Here is a 15,802-nt window from a genome sequence, read left to right on the forward strand (position 1 = left end):
TGCTAACCACAGAGAGAGAGAGAGAAGAGGAAGAAGGAGAGAGGAAAAAAAATTCGGATCGGATCGGATTACACGTAATCAGATTTCTAATATTTGGATTCGGATTCGGATTAATGGTTAATCGGATCGAATCGGATTCTGACTGATCCGACTCAAATCTAACCCGTTGACAGGCCTATTTGTGACCTTTAAACTATTAGAGAGTGTATTTAATTCTTTTATTCTCATTTTGGATGTCTTTGCAGTTGTTGTATTTTGGTTTTGGAAGAGTACAATTCGATTTAAACTTGTTAGGATTGTTTGTTCATGCTTGTTTACGTTGAAAAGTTCTTTGGAAACTTGGAAAATTTGTTCTGGAGTCGACACTTGCCTTTTTGGGGGTCGACACCACTTTATTGCCTTACTCTTAGTGTCTTTGCTAGTTTTTAGGGTCGACACCAGGGCTCTAAGGGTCGACCCTTCCTTTGCTGATTTGTTCTTGGTGCATTATGAAATAAAAGGGTCGACACCACTGGTTCCAATGGTCGACCCTTGTCCTTTACACACGTAAGTGTCTCAGCTTTTCTTTCTAAGGATCGACCCCTGTGAGTAAAATTTTAGGTTTTTGGTTCGATTTTGGGGCTCTACTTTTGAGGGTTCGACTTATTCTTTCCTTTGACCTTAAAGCTATTATTCTACCACTATAAATAGACCCCAAACACACTTTTCTCATTCACTTTTTCTTTTTCTCTCTCTCTCTTCCCTCTTTAAACCGTGAATCCCTCTCTCTTAGAAACCTAACTTTCTTATATAGATCTCTAGATCTACTTAGTTAGAGGCATCTTTTCACCTTGGTCCTTTGATAAAGGTTGTAGATCTCATCAAGGGCTATCTTTTGATCCAAGAGTTTCGTGGTTTCATCGACTTTGAGTTTTTCAAAGTTCTCCTTTCTCCTCTTCGCTTCAAGAGATAGGGTCTATTTCCTAAACTCAATATGAGTTCGGTAGCATATTTGTGGCATATTTTGTTATGTATATTTGGTAATCATTTGGTATGATTTTTACCCTTATTGTGTGTTATTTCAAAAGATCTATGAATTTGGGTGTTTTGAGTTAAACTTGGGGGTTTGGATTTGACATAAAAAAGAGAGATTTTTCAAATGAGTTCTTAGACAAGGTCATGATTTTGTATTGGTGATAAAGATATGTTGACATGGTGGCTTTCCTTTATATAAAGTGATTTTGAAAGAAAATGAGGTTTTGTTCTAAAACCGTGGGTTTTAGCTTGTGTTGGAAAACAATGAAAAATGATGTTGGTTTTGTAAGAGATGGGAAGAAAATGGTTGTGGGATTTTGAAAATGATTGTTGTTACTCTTTTGGAAAATATATCTATATTGTTATCTTTTGAATATTGCATTAGAGATAACTGTTTTGGCTATAGATGGAGGATAGCATTACTGTGTGTTAGAAATTGCATGTGGATCAGGCAATTTGAAATCATTCATATCATGAAGCATGTAATGGATTTTGAAAATTGAAATTGTACGTTTTGAAAAGAGGTTTTGGAAATTCTTACATTATGTTCTGGAACATTTGTATTGTTTTGGAAAAACAATATTTGAAGTTACATGTACTGTACTATTGAAAGGGGTAAATAAAATGGTGAATTTGGGAGAAAGTTATTGTTACATCAAATAAATTGGTCTGTGTGTCTAGGGTGAAAGTCCCAAAAATCGCGCGTATACATGGGTGTCGATCCTTGAGACGAAATTTCTGTGAAATGGCAATAGTAGTGCTTGTACAACCTACGTTTATATGGGTCTCAGCTTACGGTTTCCTCCAAACGAAATTTCCAAGAAAGGTTGTACTTGTTCTAGAGATTTACCCATTTATTTACTATTATGTTGGTTTGGAACATGATGTTTGGAAAATGGTTTTGAAAATGTATTTGTTGTTGTCTAACGATGTATTCGCATTTGATTTAACAATGTATTTGTTGGTTGGTATTAAGGCACCAGATTGGTTTTTGGAAAGAGATTTTATATCAAACGGATGATTAGAACTTAGAAAACGTTTTGATTAAACGTAAGGTTTTGGTATTTGGAAAGAAGGGATATTGTTGAGAAATCAAATGGATTTGAAAATGTATTTGGGCATATTGTACATATGTATTGCATCATGATCATTTATGCTAGTGGAACATGTTTAATTTTTACAATATTCTCTACTGAGCTTTATGCTCACCCTACGTGGCTGAAATGTTTTTCAGGTGTATATGTGTGGATGTGGACTGTGATGTGAAGCTGTGTTCGGAACCGTGTAGGGTGGTTCTGTTATTTGTAGGACAATGGCCATTTGTGTTATTTACTGGCCATGTGCCATTCTTGTAAGGGTTACACCCTTGTATATGATGTAAGCCTCAGGTCGTGAAATTTAATTTATCTATGTATGTCTTTTTTTTGTTATAGAACATCCATTTGACTTAGATGTTGTATCTAGGAATGTATAAAATCAGATAAACACATGTATTGTGTGACTATATTATATTTATTTGCATGGGAGCTGTTATCTATTATTTATCGTTAGGTGGTTTATTCACGTGAGCCGGACCGTGTAAATACGGGGCGTAACATTTTTAGATGATTATCATATAATGGATGGTCATTTGGCTTTTAATGTGTAATTGATATATTTCATATATGAAATGTTTTTAATTTTAGATTTTTTGATTTAATAGATTGGTTTAATAATGATATCAAATTTGTCGCCATATTTGACTTTTGAAAAAATATAAACTAATTTTATGAAAATAAAAACAACCGCCCATTACATGATCATCATCCAAACATACACTAAAAATTAATTTGATAAAAAAAATTAAATAAATATGTAAAAGATTTATCAATTATGCATAATTTTATCTTTGGTGGGTAGTGTAGACGTCCCCGAACGTCCCGGGAGGGAAATCCTGTTCTGTTCATTTGGGCTCACTACAGTTCGGACTCAAATGTCACGGTCCTGTATCTAATCTCGCAGAGTGCAATGCAAGACCGATGGATCATCAAAGAATCCAAATCCGGCAAATCGTTTTTGAAAACAGATTTTTTTTTTTAAAGAAGTGCCAAACATGGACTGCTTTGCCAAATACAGAGTCGCCACCTAAATATTTTATTTTGGAAAATTTAGGAAACCCTGACTCGTTTGCCTAAGGCCACGCGCCCGTCATCACCAAAGTTGCCTCGGCTCGGGAACTTGGGTACGATTGAGGAAGGTCACTTCGTGAGCACCCCTGTTCGCCCGATCAAAGATCGGCCTCTACTAACCATGATATCTAGTTTTGAAAACATTATGCGTTCTTATTCCAGTTATTAGCCTAGATTTACTATGTCATGCACACAGCATACAAGTATAGATTGGATCGCCTGAATTGGAACAAAACATTTTATGTTTGGTTTTTGAAAGTGGTTTGCTACTCGTAAGTAGGCTAAAAATACAGATTTTGCCACCCTCGGGTGGGCTTAGGAAACATGGTTTTGCCACTATCCAGTGGGCTTAAAACTCACAGTCAATGCATTATTCCAATTCAGATAATCCAACCTTTACCCACAGGCATTCAGGCAGGTATATCACATAAGCAAATAGCCTCATGGTAAGCATGCTATCATGGCAGTCACTCACACGCATGCAAGGATGCTAAAGCATAAAACTTACCGAGTACTCCAAGCCAAAACAAAAGTTATGTTAGAAATCCATGCATGATCCTAACTATACAGAAATGCCTAATGCAACACATGCAAAGATGCAACTACAATAGGCTCGACTATTCTAAAGATGGCATGTGAAATACTACAACTAACAAGTATTCAACTCAGAATTGTAATACAATGCAGTTAGAATGATGCTCCGAGCCCGGTGCATGCAAGACAGATGAATGAATGCAAACATGCGAGCATAAGTATGCTAATTGAAACATGCCCTAATCTAACCATCATAAGCTGATAAATAAAAGGGAGAAAGACGTGGGGTTGGAAGACATACATCACACACACGCACACTTATTACAACATTGCCCCCCCTCGAGGGGTCCGAATAAATAATACAGTCCGAATAAATAATTACAGTCCGAATGAATGATTAAATATTACAAAACCCTAATTAATTAACAAATTAACTAGGAAAGCAAATAAACTAGCATGCAAATTCATGGACCGCCTCAGCTCTGTTCCGAATGATGAAAGATGCATGCTCGAGTTACCTTGCGCAGAAATCCATTGCGATGCCCTAATTCCCCTCTGTTTGCAATTAATCCCGGAATGCTGTGCAAGGCTTTAGAAAGTTGCTGATTTCTGATTTGCTACAACAGAGAGCAAGAAAGGGGCATGGCAAAGTATTTTCACATATGTATGCACACCTTGATCCTCGTACCACCAATCACGCATCTCGATGCACGATGGTCGAGGAGTCGAATTGCGTGACTCGATGTGAAATGAATGCACATATACACACAATAAGGCCTAGACTTCATCATGGTTAATCCGGAGTGTCAGCGACCAGGAATTGAGACACGTTCCGTCACTTGGAGTACGAAACGTCCCTTGTTTCCTGTGCTCGGGCTAACTCCTATCCCAAACACAATGCAAATGAGAATGAGATGGCATACACAATGCGACTAACATGTAACCTAGCATATGCAATGCTATGGACTAACATGGCATATACGATGCACGTGATGTAACATGGCATATACAATGCTCTAACATGCAACCTAGCATACGCAATGCTATGGACTAAAATGGCATACACGATGTACAATGGACTTACACCAACATGAGTGGACCTCAGCCACACTCACATCAGTGGCCATGTGATGGAAATGAGACAACCAAAACACATACAAACATGCATGATGCAAGGGATCGATCCTAAGGCATCAAATGCCACTCTACCAAAGCATGGAAAATGATGCAATATTGCATACAAACACAAAAATTCCAGCTCTGAAACATGATACAAAATGGTCTCGAAACATGCAAACATGGCATACAATGCAAGCTAGGGGGCCCGGGTACTGAAACTAGTGAAGTGCGTTACACTAGAGGTACCCAAAGCAATGCACTAATGGCAAAACCAACCCCAAACAAACCCTAGGTAGGTCTGAAATAGTGGGGAAATGGCCTAAAATGATGGCTCGGAATGCAGCGAAATGGAGCTCATTCAATGGTCGGTAAATGAGGCATACAAGCCCGACTCTCAAACGCATTTAAAGAGTATAAAACATGACAATATGGCATTCAAACAAGCTCTGAAATATAATGTATAATGGCCCCAAAACAAGGAAATACCTCAGTATATGCATGTAATGGACCCCGAAACTCCAAGCTAAGCAAGTGTATTGAACCACAAGCATGCAAAACAAACACCATTCGACCATGAGACCCAAAAACCGAGCTAAAGTAGTCTAAAATATGCCTAAGATCAGTTTAAGGCATGACCAAAAAGTGCTAACATGAAGGGCCAAAACAACATGCAACATAGGCTAGTAAGCATGGTTTTCACTACATGTATATGAAGCACAAGAGAGGTCACCAAACCAGCCAAAAACAGAAACATGGCATGTCAAATAAACCCCAAAAACCCACTGAAACTCAGTCAATGCATGTTCGAATGAGGTGCTCCTTTAAGAGGCCAATAAGAGGGTTGTTCAACACATGTAAGATAGACATGCAACATGGCAAAACCACCTCTGCAAATCAGTTATGAGGGTCCTAAAACTCACTAAAAAGGCCCTGAAATGGGTCAATGAAGCATGCAATCAAAGGTCCCTTAGAAAGGCCTTGAATAGGATTGCTCTACACATGCATGAGGGACACAAAATATGGCCAAAAGGGCTCCGGACATAGCTAAGGCAGACCTTAAAACTCACCAAATAGGGCCTGAAATGTGACTTCACAACATGCAAGTAGGGGGCCCTTTGGAAGGCCAAAAGGGCGAACAAACAAGACAAGGAGAGAGGGGGTCACCCCCCCTCTGATTTTGGCTCTCAAAACAGTGTGCTAGCCACTGAAAATCCACTGGATTTCAGTGGCTAGAAGGCCAAACAAAGCATGAAACAAAGGCCTAGATGCAAGGCTCAAAACAAGATGCAAACAAGCATACAAGGGGGTAGATGACCCCCAAAAGAAAAATGCCCTTAATCAAAATTCAAGAGGGGCTAAAAATAAGACTCTTTTCAGTTTATGACAAATCTCAAAAATGCTTGCAAGCAAGGCTAAGATAGGAAGCAAAATAAGCCTACAAAGAGGAATGGAGCATACAAGGAGGTAGATGACCTTAAACAGAAAAGTGTCCTTAATCAAACTTCAAGAGGAGCTCAAAATAAGACACTTTTCAGTTTAGGATGAAACCCAGAAATGCCTGAAAATAAGGCTGAAGAATGAAGCAAAACAATGCCAAAATGGGGGAAATAGAGACTCATCCTTGTAGAGAAGACCTCCAGCAACTTCTGGACCAAGATGGTGAGCCTTCAACCTCTGCAAATCAGTTCCAAGATGCTTGGATGGATGGTGGAGGTGTTGTGCTAAGGGTTGGTGTGCAAATGGCGAAGAATGATGGAGTTTAGAGCCTGGGATGAAGAGATATGGAGAGTTGTATGCAAAGTGTCTTAACCAAATTCTTCAACCCTTGCAAATGGAGAGGAGGGTTTGTTTTATAGAGGGAGAGGGCCAAGGCTTCTTGGAGAAGCCTCAAGTAAAAATGCCAAGCTTCTAAAAGAAGCTAAGCAAAAGGGTCAAGCTTCTTGAGGAAGCTAGACCAAAAGGGTCAAGCTTCCTCAAGAAGCTTGACAAAAGAGTCAAGCTTCTCTTAGAAGCTAAGCAAAAGGGTCAAAACATCCTTAAGAAGACAAACAAGAGGGTCAAAATCTCGAAGGACGGGCCAAATGCTTCACAGCTGGCATAGCTGTGTTGCACTCAAGAACGCCAAAATGCAGAAGGCTGGTCGACCAGCCAAGGTGGTCAGCCGACCACTCCCCCTGGTCGGCCGACCAGGGATCAAAAGGGTCAAGGTGAAATGCTGGTCGGCCATACCAGAAAGGTGGCCTCCCAGATGAGTACAACACAGTTGTATGGTGGGAGACCAGAAATTGTGGCCCAGGAGAGAGGAAAACCAGCTTTCTAGCAAGGTTCAAAAGGGTCAGGAAGAAAAGTTGGTCGGCCTACCATTATTGGTGGCCTCCTAGATGAATACAACACAATGGTGGTATGGAAGACTAGAAATTATGGTCCAAAAATGAAGAAAACCAGCTTTCTATCAAGAAAACCGACTGGAGGAGAGAGAAAATGGTCTCCAAAAAAATTGTTGGTCTCCCACTATAGTACCACCTTCCAAACAAAGAAAATAGGGTCCATACCAAAAATGAACCCTAACCGATGCAAAACGAGGGTTCGGAGGCCAAAACACGCGGCCCGGGCCCCGAAAACAGGCTACTAGGCACCGGAGGTGGCGCGCTACCACGAAGGTGGTCTCCCGGGCCTCAATGTCCCTCTAAGGTGAGGAAACAAGGTGTGTGCCAAAAATTGGAGCAAACGGAGGTAGTTAAGCGGTCCCGAACCTTGACACACGGCCGACGGCTCCAAAAAATCAGAAACTGGTCTTCAAACGGGAAAAATGGCCTACGACCACGAAGCGTAGCCTACGGCCACTGAGAGATGGTCTACGAGACCTCTCCCTCCCTTCGGAAAGAGAAAACGGAGAAAATGGGACCTGGTTCGCAAACCGAGGCAAAGCACAAAAGAGCCTCGAAGTCCGGAGGCAAGGCTCTCAGCCAAGACTCCGAAACCTCAGAACGAGCACAATATGCATCATCACCGAGTGCTCAATCGATGACATCTGAGTCTTAAGGTCGGTCAAAAATGGGGTGTCTACATGTAGAAATAATTTTTTTAAATTTAAAAATATTTTTTTGATATTCATTTTTGTTAAATTAGTTTATAATTTATCAAATTGACGATTTTACCCTTGAAATTGAGCAATGGTATCCTCAATTGTCTTTATTTAGAACAAGATTTGAAATTCAGAATCAAATATGTTACAATTAAAAAATCAGGAACCAAAGTGACACGAGTTACAAACTATAAGGACTGTTAGTATAATTCCTTCTAAAATATAATTAAAAATTTACTTTTTTATGAGAAAGTACACACACAAAATAAAAATAAAATTAAATAAAATAAAAAACTAAAAAGGCTTTAGACTTGTTGTCATCTTATTATTTGAAAGTGTATAGAGTTCGTTTTAGAGTCAAATTAACATGGGGAACACACAAAAAAAAAAAGGGTGAAGCTTTTGCTATTAGTTTTCTCGCGTACTACTATTATAAAAGTGTGAAGAGTCTATCATATTTTCCATTTTTGTTAAATTTTAATTTTACCTTCTTAAATATATTATACTTTTTAAAAGTCATGAAGAGTCGTATATAAACCATCTCTTTATTTTTGAAATTAAATACTCAAAAAAGATATATCTACTTTCAAAAGTTCTATATAAATATAAAAAAAAATCGTCTCCCTTCTTATAAAAAAAAAAAAAGAGTCTTCTCCCTATTTTTAAAATCTATATTAGAATGCCAATTCAAATAGAACCCTTCAAGTATTAATGTATCCAATAAAATAAATTTTTGGACAATGAGTGCTTGTGACTTCATGGGTGACGTACAATATCGTCAACTGATTACACTAATCAAAAGTATTACTTACACAGTGCAAACCCACAATCAATTTGAGTGGGTTAAAATCACTAATGCCCATAAAAAAAGTCCCTGGTAGATCAAGAACTCTTGTATCTGAATGCTATAAATTCAACTATAATTACTGAACAGACTACCAGGTTTGACTGTTAAAAAGATCACTCTATATTGGTTGAGAACAAAAAAAATTAAGCCACCGACTTCAAGTTTGAAAAATCATGAGGAAGATGAACATAATCGATGTTTCTTTTTTCTTTTCTTTTTTTTTTTTTGAGTTGATTTGTTATTCTAAATTATCGTAACAAAAATAAGCCGTAGCTCGAATATTTCGGGCTCGAATGGCTCGAAAGGACAAATTTCTCTCTCCTCTCGATCTCGTCCCTCTAAGCTATACCACCTCAAAATTGATACCACCTCTCTCTCACTCTCGCCTCATCCCTCTCATTCACTCTCGCCTCTCTCTCCTCTCTATCTCTTCACTCTCAACTATCTCACCTGTCTCTTGAAGGAGTACGAAGGACGACGAAACGGGGGACGAAGGACGACGAGACGGTGGACGAACGACAATTGAGGACGACGAACCACGACGGAGGACGAACGACAGCGAATCTGAGGTAATCCTGAAATTGCAAAGTTAGGGTTTAAGTTAGGGTAAACCTGAAATCGCAAAGTTAGTCGATTGGGAGTGTTTGGGGTTGGATTTTGCTTGCAATTTGTGTTAGGGTTGGGATTTGGCTTTAATTTGTGATGTGTTAGGGTTTGGGATTTTGTTTGCAATTTGTGTTAGGGTTAGGGTTAGGGTTTTGCTTGAAATACACATCTGTCATGAGTTTGGTCATGCAATGTTAATCTTGAATGCATTCATACATTGCTTCAAGGTTGTCTTAGATGAATTTGTTGAATTAATTTTGTATAATTAATTCATGCAATGTTAATTTTGTCTTGAATTAACCTTGTAGAGTATGAATGCATTGCAATGTTAATCTTGTATAATTACAGGTTAATCTTGAATTAATTTTTAATCTTCATGAAATGTTATGTGAAAAATTGATGACATGCTCCTAAACTTCATGAAATGTTTCTATGTTAAATAATTTCAAAATTAATTCAATGAATAATTCAATGTTCTGTGTGTGAAAAACAGATTGAACTCTGTTATCTTAATTTAACCGATTGAACAGAGTTTTGCAAAAAAAAAAAAAGATGAACCTGTTAACCAAATTAATTCATGATTGAACTCTGTTATCAAGATTAGCCTGGTTAATTGAACATATCAAGATTGAACTCTATTATCAAAATTAATTCCAGATTAACCTGACAAGAGAGTTCAATCTTGAACGCATCTGTCTCTATTTTAAACAGATGGGTAGTTGAATCATCATCTTCTACTAATACGTAGTTGAATCTGTTGGTAGGTAGTTGAATCTGTTGGTAAGTAGTTGAAGCATCCTCTTCTACTAATAGGTAGTTGAATCATCATCTTCTACTAATAGGTAGAACAACCTGTAAGATAAAAAAAAATAGGAAGAGCATCATCTTCTACTAATAGGTAGTTGAATCTGTTGGTTTTTGTTATGCAAATAAAAAAATGGCTTTATCTTCTACTAATAATAGGACCATAAGATTAAAGTCAATATTGTGTAATTGTGGAAGAACAGCTTCCATGCATATTGTGCGAACCAATGAGAATGGAAATGAAGGACGTGTGTTTTTTGTTTGCCCAACAAAATATGTAAGTATCTGTTATATAAATTAATCTTTTATTTTTTACAAATTTCATTTGTCATTTATTGATTAACTGATTCTTGTGCATTGTAGAGTGCGAACGAACACTACATTACTTCAGGTTTGCAAATGATGACAACGACGACGTTACCTCCACAATCCGTGCGAATGCTGGACCTCGAACATATTCAAGAACAGAAGAAATTAATGATCTAAGGATTAGGCTTGGTGAGATGGAGAATGCAATTCATGAGTATGATAGAAGGCTTCAAATGATGGAGAAGATTTTCAAGGCAATGACTTATGTCATTGTATTTTGTGTATTTTTGTACTTTATAATGTAAATGATTCAGTTGTTAGGTTTTGGAACATGCTATGAATGTAATCTACTTTTCTAGTTAGGTTTTGTGCTTTTCTACTTAAAAATCTAATGGTTTGAAAAAACAGGTGTATTGATTAACAGGGTCTTGAATGAACAGGTGCTTAACAGTGGATTTTTTTGGACAATGGTTGAACAGGTTGATTAACAATGTGTTGAATGAACAGGTTGAACAGGTTGAAGGTTTATAACAGGTTGAACTTGACATGAAATCTGTTGAATGAACAGGTTGAACAGGTTGAAGGTTTATAACAGGTTGAACTTGACATGAAATCTGTTGAATGAACAGTGTGTATTGATTATGAACAATGTGTGAAATCTGTTGAATGAACAGTTGGTTGCTTAACAGTGTGTATTATATGTGATGGTTTGCAAAAATAGGTGTATTGATTAACAATGTGTTAAATGAACAGGTTGAACAGGTTGAAGGTGTATAATAGGTTGAACTTGATGTGAAATTTGTTGAATGAACAGGGTCATTTCTCATGAAATCTGTTCAGTGAAATCTGTTGAATGAACAGTGTGTATTGATTATGAACAATGTGTGAAATCTGTTGAATAAATAGGGTCATTTCTCATGAAATCTGTTGAATGAACTTCACATGAAATGCTATGAAATCTGTTACACGACCAGGATTGACAAGTTTGCTTTCAATGTCATTTCTCCTTGAGTGATCAAACCCACCACCATAACTCTCATATGGATTATTCAGCACAGGGGGAGTTTGCTTGCCTTGATGAGCTACAAGAAATGAATCCATTCTTCCAGGATTTGCAGAGTTCACCTGTAACATTCAACTTATCAATTTCCAACTGCTAAAAACTAAAAATTAATCGGTATAAGTGAAAACAAGAATCAAAGCAGCTATTCTTTTTCAAACCAATCATATTACTACTAATAGAAAATATTGACTAAAAATACTTGATCATTTAAATCAACGAAGTTGCAGCAGAAGACTTATTGAACAGACAAAAAACTGATGCCAGCAGAAGACTTATTGAATAGACTTATGGGCTGCCAAAGACAGATTGATTTCATACCTAACAGATTTCATTCACTGCATCAGGAAAGAACAATTGGCTTCCATTTCTTTGAACAGTGTACCCAAAGCATCAACAAGTATCAACAGGGTACCCAAAGCATCAACAAGCATCAACAGTATGTATTGGTTAACAGAACCATTTCTAAGAATAAACAGAATCAACAAATGAAATTTCTATGAATAAACAAGCACTATAGAATCAACATTTCTAACAGAATCAACAAGCACTACAGAACCATTTGTAACAATAAAAAAAAAATATCCAATTCATTCAACTCAAAAATATGGGACCTTCAATTCATTCAACAAAAAAATATGGGACATTTAAGTGAACAATCCGAAGTTTACAAATGAAATTCACGTACAATTAGCACTTCGAAACTAAAAAAAAAAAATGGGACATTCGGATCCCTGTCGATGTTCAAGTCAACAAAATATGATGGTACTATCGAACTTTTACTGCTAATATTGTTGACCATTCCAGCTTCAGTATGAGATGTGCTCCCAATGTCGTCCCCACTTGTGGTAACTGGTGCCTGTAAAAATAAAGTAAATAATAAAATAAAAATTCCACAAACATATTCACCAATATCAAGTGACAACAAACAAAGTGCAATATATTAAGTCCGTTCAACACATACCGGTACAAGAAAAGTGTCTGATATGGCATCCATAGAAGGACAATAGTAAGGTTGATTTGGCGGCACCTAATGATGAAATAGTAACACAAGGTAATTACTAATTTCAAGCACTAAAATTAAAAGCCAAAATAAAAAACACGAAACAACCTTCATATTTAACACGTACCGGTTCATACATAGTGTGTTGCACGCCTCCCATACAAGGAAAGCTTAACTTACGAGGTTCACCTTGACGCACCTTCTGACCCTATACTACCAAACATTGATGAATATTTGAAGTTTAACAAATTCTGCAATATACATATGTACTGCAGAATGAAAAATGTACCTATACCGGATTAGCCTTCTTATTCTTTCCCTTCAATCGATTGACTATTGCATCAATGTTGCTAACCTTCCGTTTCGTACATGGACGGCCTCTTCGGCGAGCAACCAAAGGACTTAGTACCTTGCGAGTCATGCTTTCTTTTGTAGTATTGATACGAGATGGACTTTTTAGTGAAGTATGGGAAGGTGGTAAAGTACTAGTATATGGCACATTACTCACACTACTTGATTGAACTGTTCTCACTGCATCCTTGATTTTCATCAACCCAAGTTGAATCACTTTGTGTTTAGCATCATCATTGGAAGCAAGATCTAGGATCTCATCCAACGTGTTGTGATAGTTATCATGCAACTTTGGATGTAGATAAGAGCCAAAGTTAGAATATGTGGTTGGAATGCATGTGTAGCCTCTTTCCAAGTCTTTTCTCCATCTCGAAACAATGTATTTAGTTGGCACCTCATATATGGATCTCTCAATGAGCACAGAATGTGAATGTGCACACATAATACCTCTAAACTCAAACAACCGACACATACATTGGAGCTCACATTCAATTGAATTAAAGTACACAACAAATTCCGCTTTCTTCATCCCCTCACCCATAACAATAGCCTCCCTCAGATGATAGGTACAAATTGCTCCCTTCTCTTTGATAAGATTTGCACAACAATACACTAGACGCTTCATTTCTAGTTGAACTTCTTTAAATTTGGAATTAGTGTAAGCTGCACGAAATTGCTTCTCAAAACGATACACCGTTAAGCAATCATACAATTTGTTACGAGACTTAAAATCTACTTTTGTCTCCTTCTCTACTTTACTTCTCAACGCATTGTAATACTGCTCAACAAATTGCTTCAAGGTTGTCTTGGAGTTCACATATCCATCAAAGAATGCATTCATACTCTCACTTCATTGTGTAGTTGACATGCCAGCCCAAAATATGTCTTTAACATAGGCAGGAATCCACCTATGTCACTCACGGTATAATACCCCTGACCACTCGTTATCATTCAAATTGAAATTTTCAATCATTGCTTCCCAGTTGTAGACACCCCATTTTTGACCGTCCTCAAGACTTGGACGTCACCGTTTGAACACTCGGTGATTATCCATGTTTGTGTTCGTTTGGAGTTCCCGGAGGTCTCGGCTCGCGCGCCTTGCCTCAGGATCCCCGAACTTGACCGTTTAGTGTCTGGTTTTGCACCAAACACTTGCATCTTGCCCTTGAGAGGCAGGGTGGGGCTTGTAGACCATCCCCACCCATCACCGGCAGTGGCTAGATGCCACCGGCTGGTTTTTGCTGCCACCGGCAATATAGTTTGCCGGTCGGCACTATTTGTTGCCGGTCAGCACTTTTTTGTGCCGGTCGGCACTTTGTTTGGCCAAGATGGCATTTTTTGCCGGCCGATTGCTGTTCATCTGCTTTTGCAGATATTTTTGGACAGCTGTATAACTTTGGCTCCCCTCCATACACGTGTATGGAGGGATCTCCCTCTTGCAAAGCTTGTTGAATAAGCTTTACAAGAGGCTTATAGAGAGAGCTCTCTCTAAGGCAAGGGAGGGGAGGTTTTTAGACATTTTAGAGAGAGAGAAGACAGAGGAGAGCTCTGGTTTTTCTAGGGTTAGGGTTAGATACACTCACCTATCTCTCTTTCCCTCTCATTTTGCACACTAGGTGTTTTGTGTCTTACTATTGCACACAAACACCTAGTGTTTCACCTTCCTCTTGAGATTAGGGTTCTAAGGGGTTGTTCTTGAGTTTCTTGACTGATTTGGAGCCAAAGGAGGCCATTGGAGCATCCTTGTTGAAGAGGACTACAAGGGTAAGAAACTTACACCTTTATTCCCCATTCTTGCATCAATTTTATACCTATCTTAGAGCTGTTTTTGTGATTATTGTATAACATAAAAAGTTCTATTTTTAAGCCCTCTTTATTGTTTATTAAGAGTGTTTTGTTGTTTGAGGGTTGTTGACCACCCTTAGGCCTCAAAAGGCCTCATTTTGAGCCATTTTGTGCTAGCTCCGGGATTTTGGTGTTGAGGTCTCTTCACCACTGAAATCTTGAGGGATTTCAGTGGTGAAGATGATGCTTTGAAGTCCCAAGAAGGAGAGGGCCACCCCCTCTCCTTGTTGTCCTTGAAAAGGGCACATTTTGGCCTCTTAAGGAAGCCTATGCTTGAGTGTGTGTTGAGCATGTTTGGTTTGTTTTTCATGCTTATATATCCATGATATAACATGATTTAAAGTTGGTTTTGGAACCTTATGCATGTTTAGCATAGTTGCCTTGTAATGCCATATTTGTGCCTTAACATGATCTAGGTTGTTAGCCTTAGTTGGAGCATGTTTTAGGCTTGCATTTGTGAAGTTTATGTGCTTATTTTGCCATGCTTTAGCTCTGTCCATAGTCGTTTGGATCGATCTTTGCATGCATTATATGGCTCCTTTGCATTTAGGCTTGTTGGCCTTGAGTATGTGCATGTGTAGCATGCCATCTTTGCATGAATTTGATGAATTGGGATCATCTTGCATGCTATTTCAGTCCCATTTCCATGCTTGTTTGATTGCCTTGCATGCCTCTTTAATGCTTTGAAAGCATGTGTTGCAATGCTCCATGTTTTGGCCATGGTGTATGCCTTTGTACTTGGGCCACTTAGATGCCATCTAAGGAGTCCTTTGGCCTTGTTTTAACATGCTAAAAATCTGTTTTTAGTTGTTTAATGCATGCCATGTTTGATCAAGATAAGTGTAGCTCAATGCATTATTGATTTGCCTTGAACACTTGGACTATTCGTTGCATGTTTTGGCTTGATTTTGTTGCTTGGTTTGGCACCATCCTAACATGATTTTAGAGCTTATAATGCATGCTAATTGCTCTTGTTTATACCTTTCAAGTGTGCTTGAATGTTGTTCGATTTGTGCTTAAGTGTTGGTCCTTATGTGCATGTGTGTGTGCATGCCAT

The 15,802-nt window shown here is 38.1% G+C and overlaps 1 protein-coding gene across 2 annotated transcripts; it reads right to left on the reverse strand.

Moving 5' to 3' along the window:
• Nucleotides 1-12,114: 12,114 nt before the first annotated feature.
• LOC114276838 (protein FAR-RED IMPAIRED RESPONSE 1-like) lies at nucleotides 12,115-13,878 on the reverse strand. Of its 2 annotated transcripts, XM_028218675.2 has the most exons (4): nucleotides 12,839-13,878; nucleotides 12,677-12,757; nucleotides 12,511-12,576; nucleotides 12,115-12,405 (listed from the first exon to the last, which is right to left on the reverse strand). In XM_028218675.2, exon 1 carries the CDS (start codon nucleotides 13,739-13,741, stop codon nucleotides 12,839-12,841), a length of 903 nt encoding a protein of 300 aa, XP_028074476.2. In that variant the 5' UTR covers nucleotides 13,742-13,878; the 3' UTR covers nucleotides 12,115-12,405; nucleotides 12,511-12,576; nucleotides 12,677-12,757. The 2 variants fall into 2 exon arrangements, with proteins under 2 accessions (XP_028074476.2, XP_028074475.2); XM_028218674.2 differs by having other exon boundaries at nucleotides 12,677-13,878.
• Nucleotides 13,879-15,802: the final 1,924 nt, after the last annotated feature.

The sequence above is a fragment of the Camellia sinensis genome, chromosome 7, assembly GCF_055761805.1.
Source record: "Camellia sinensis isolate YWXY chromosome 7, ASM5576180v1, whole genome shotgun sequence".
Classification (NCBI taxonomy): Eukaryota; Viridiplantae; Streptophyta; class Magnoliopsida; order Ericales; family Theaceae; genus Camellia; species Camellia sinensis.

Bases quoted from the DNA above. Each gene is read 5' to 3' on its own strand.
- LOC114276838 (XM_028218675.2), bottom strand. From the start codon at position 13,741: ATGAATGCATTCTTTGATGGATATGTGAACTCCAAGACAACCTTGAAG.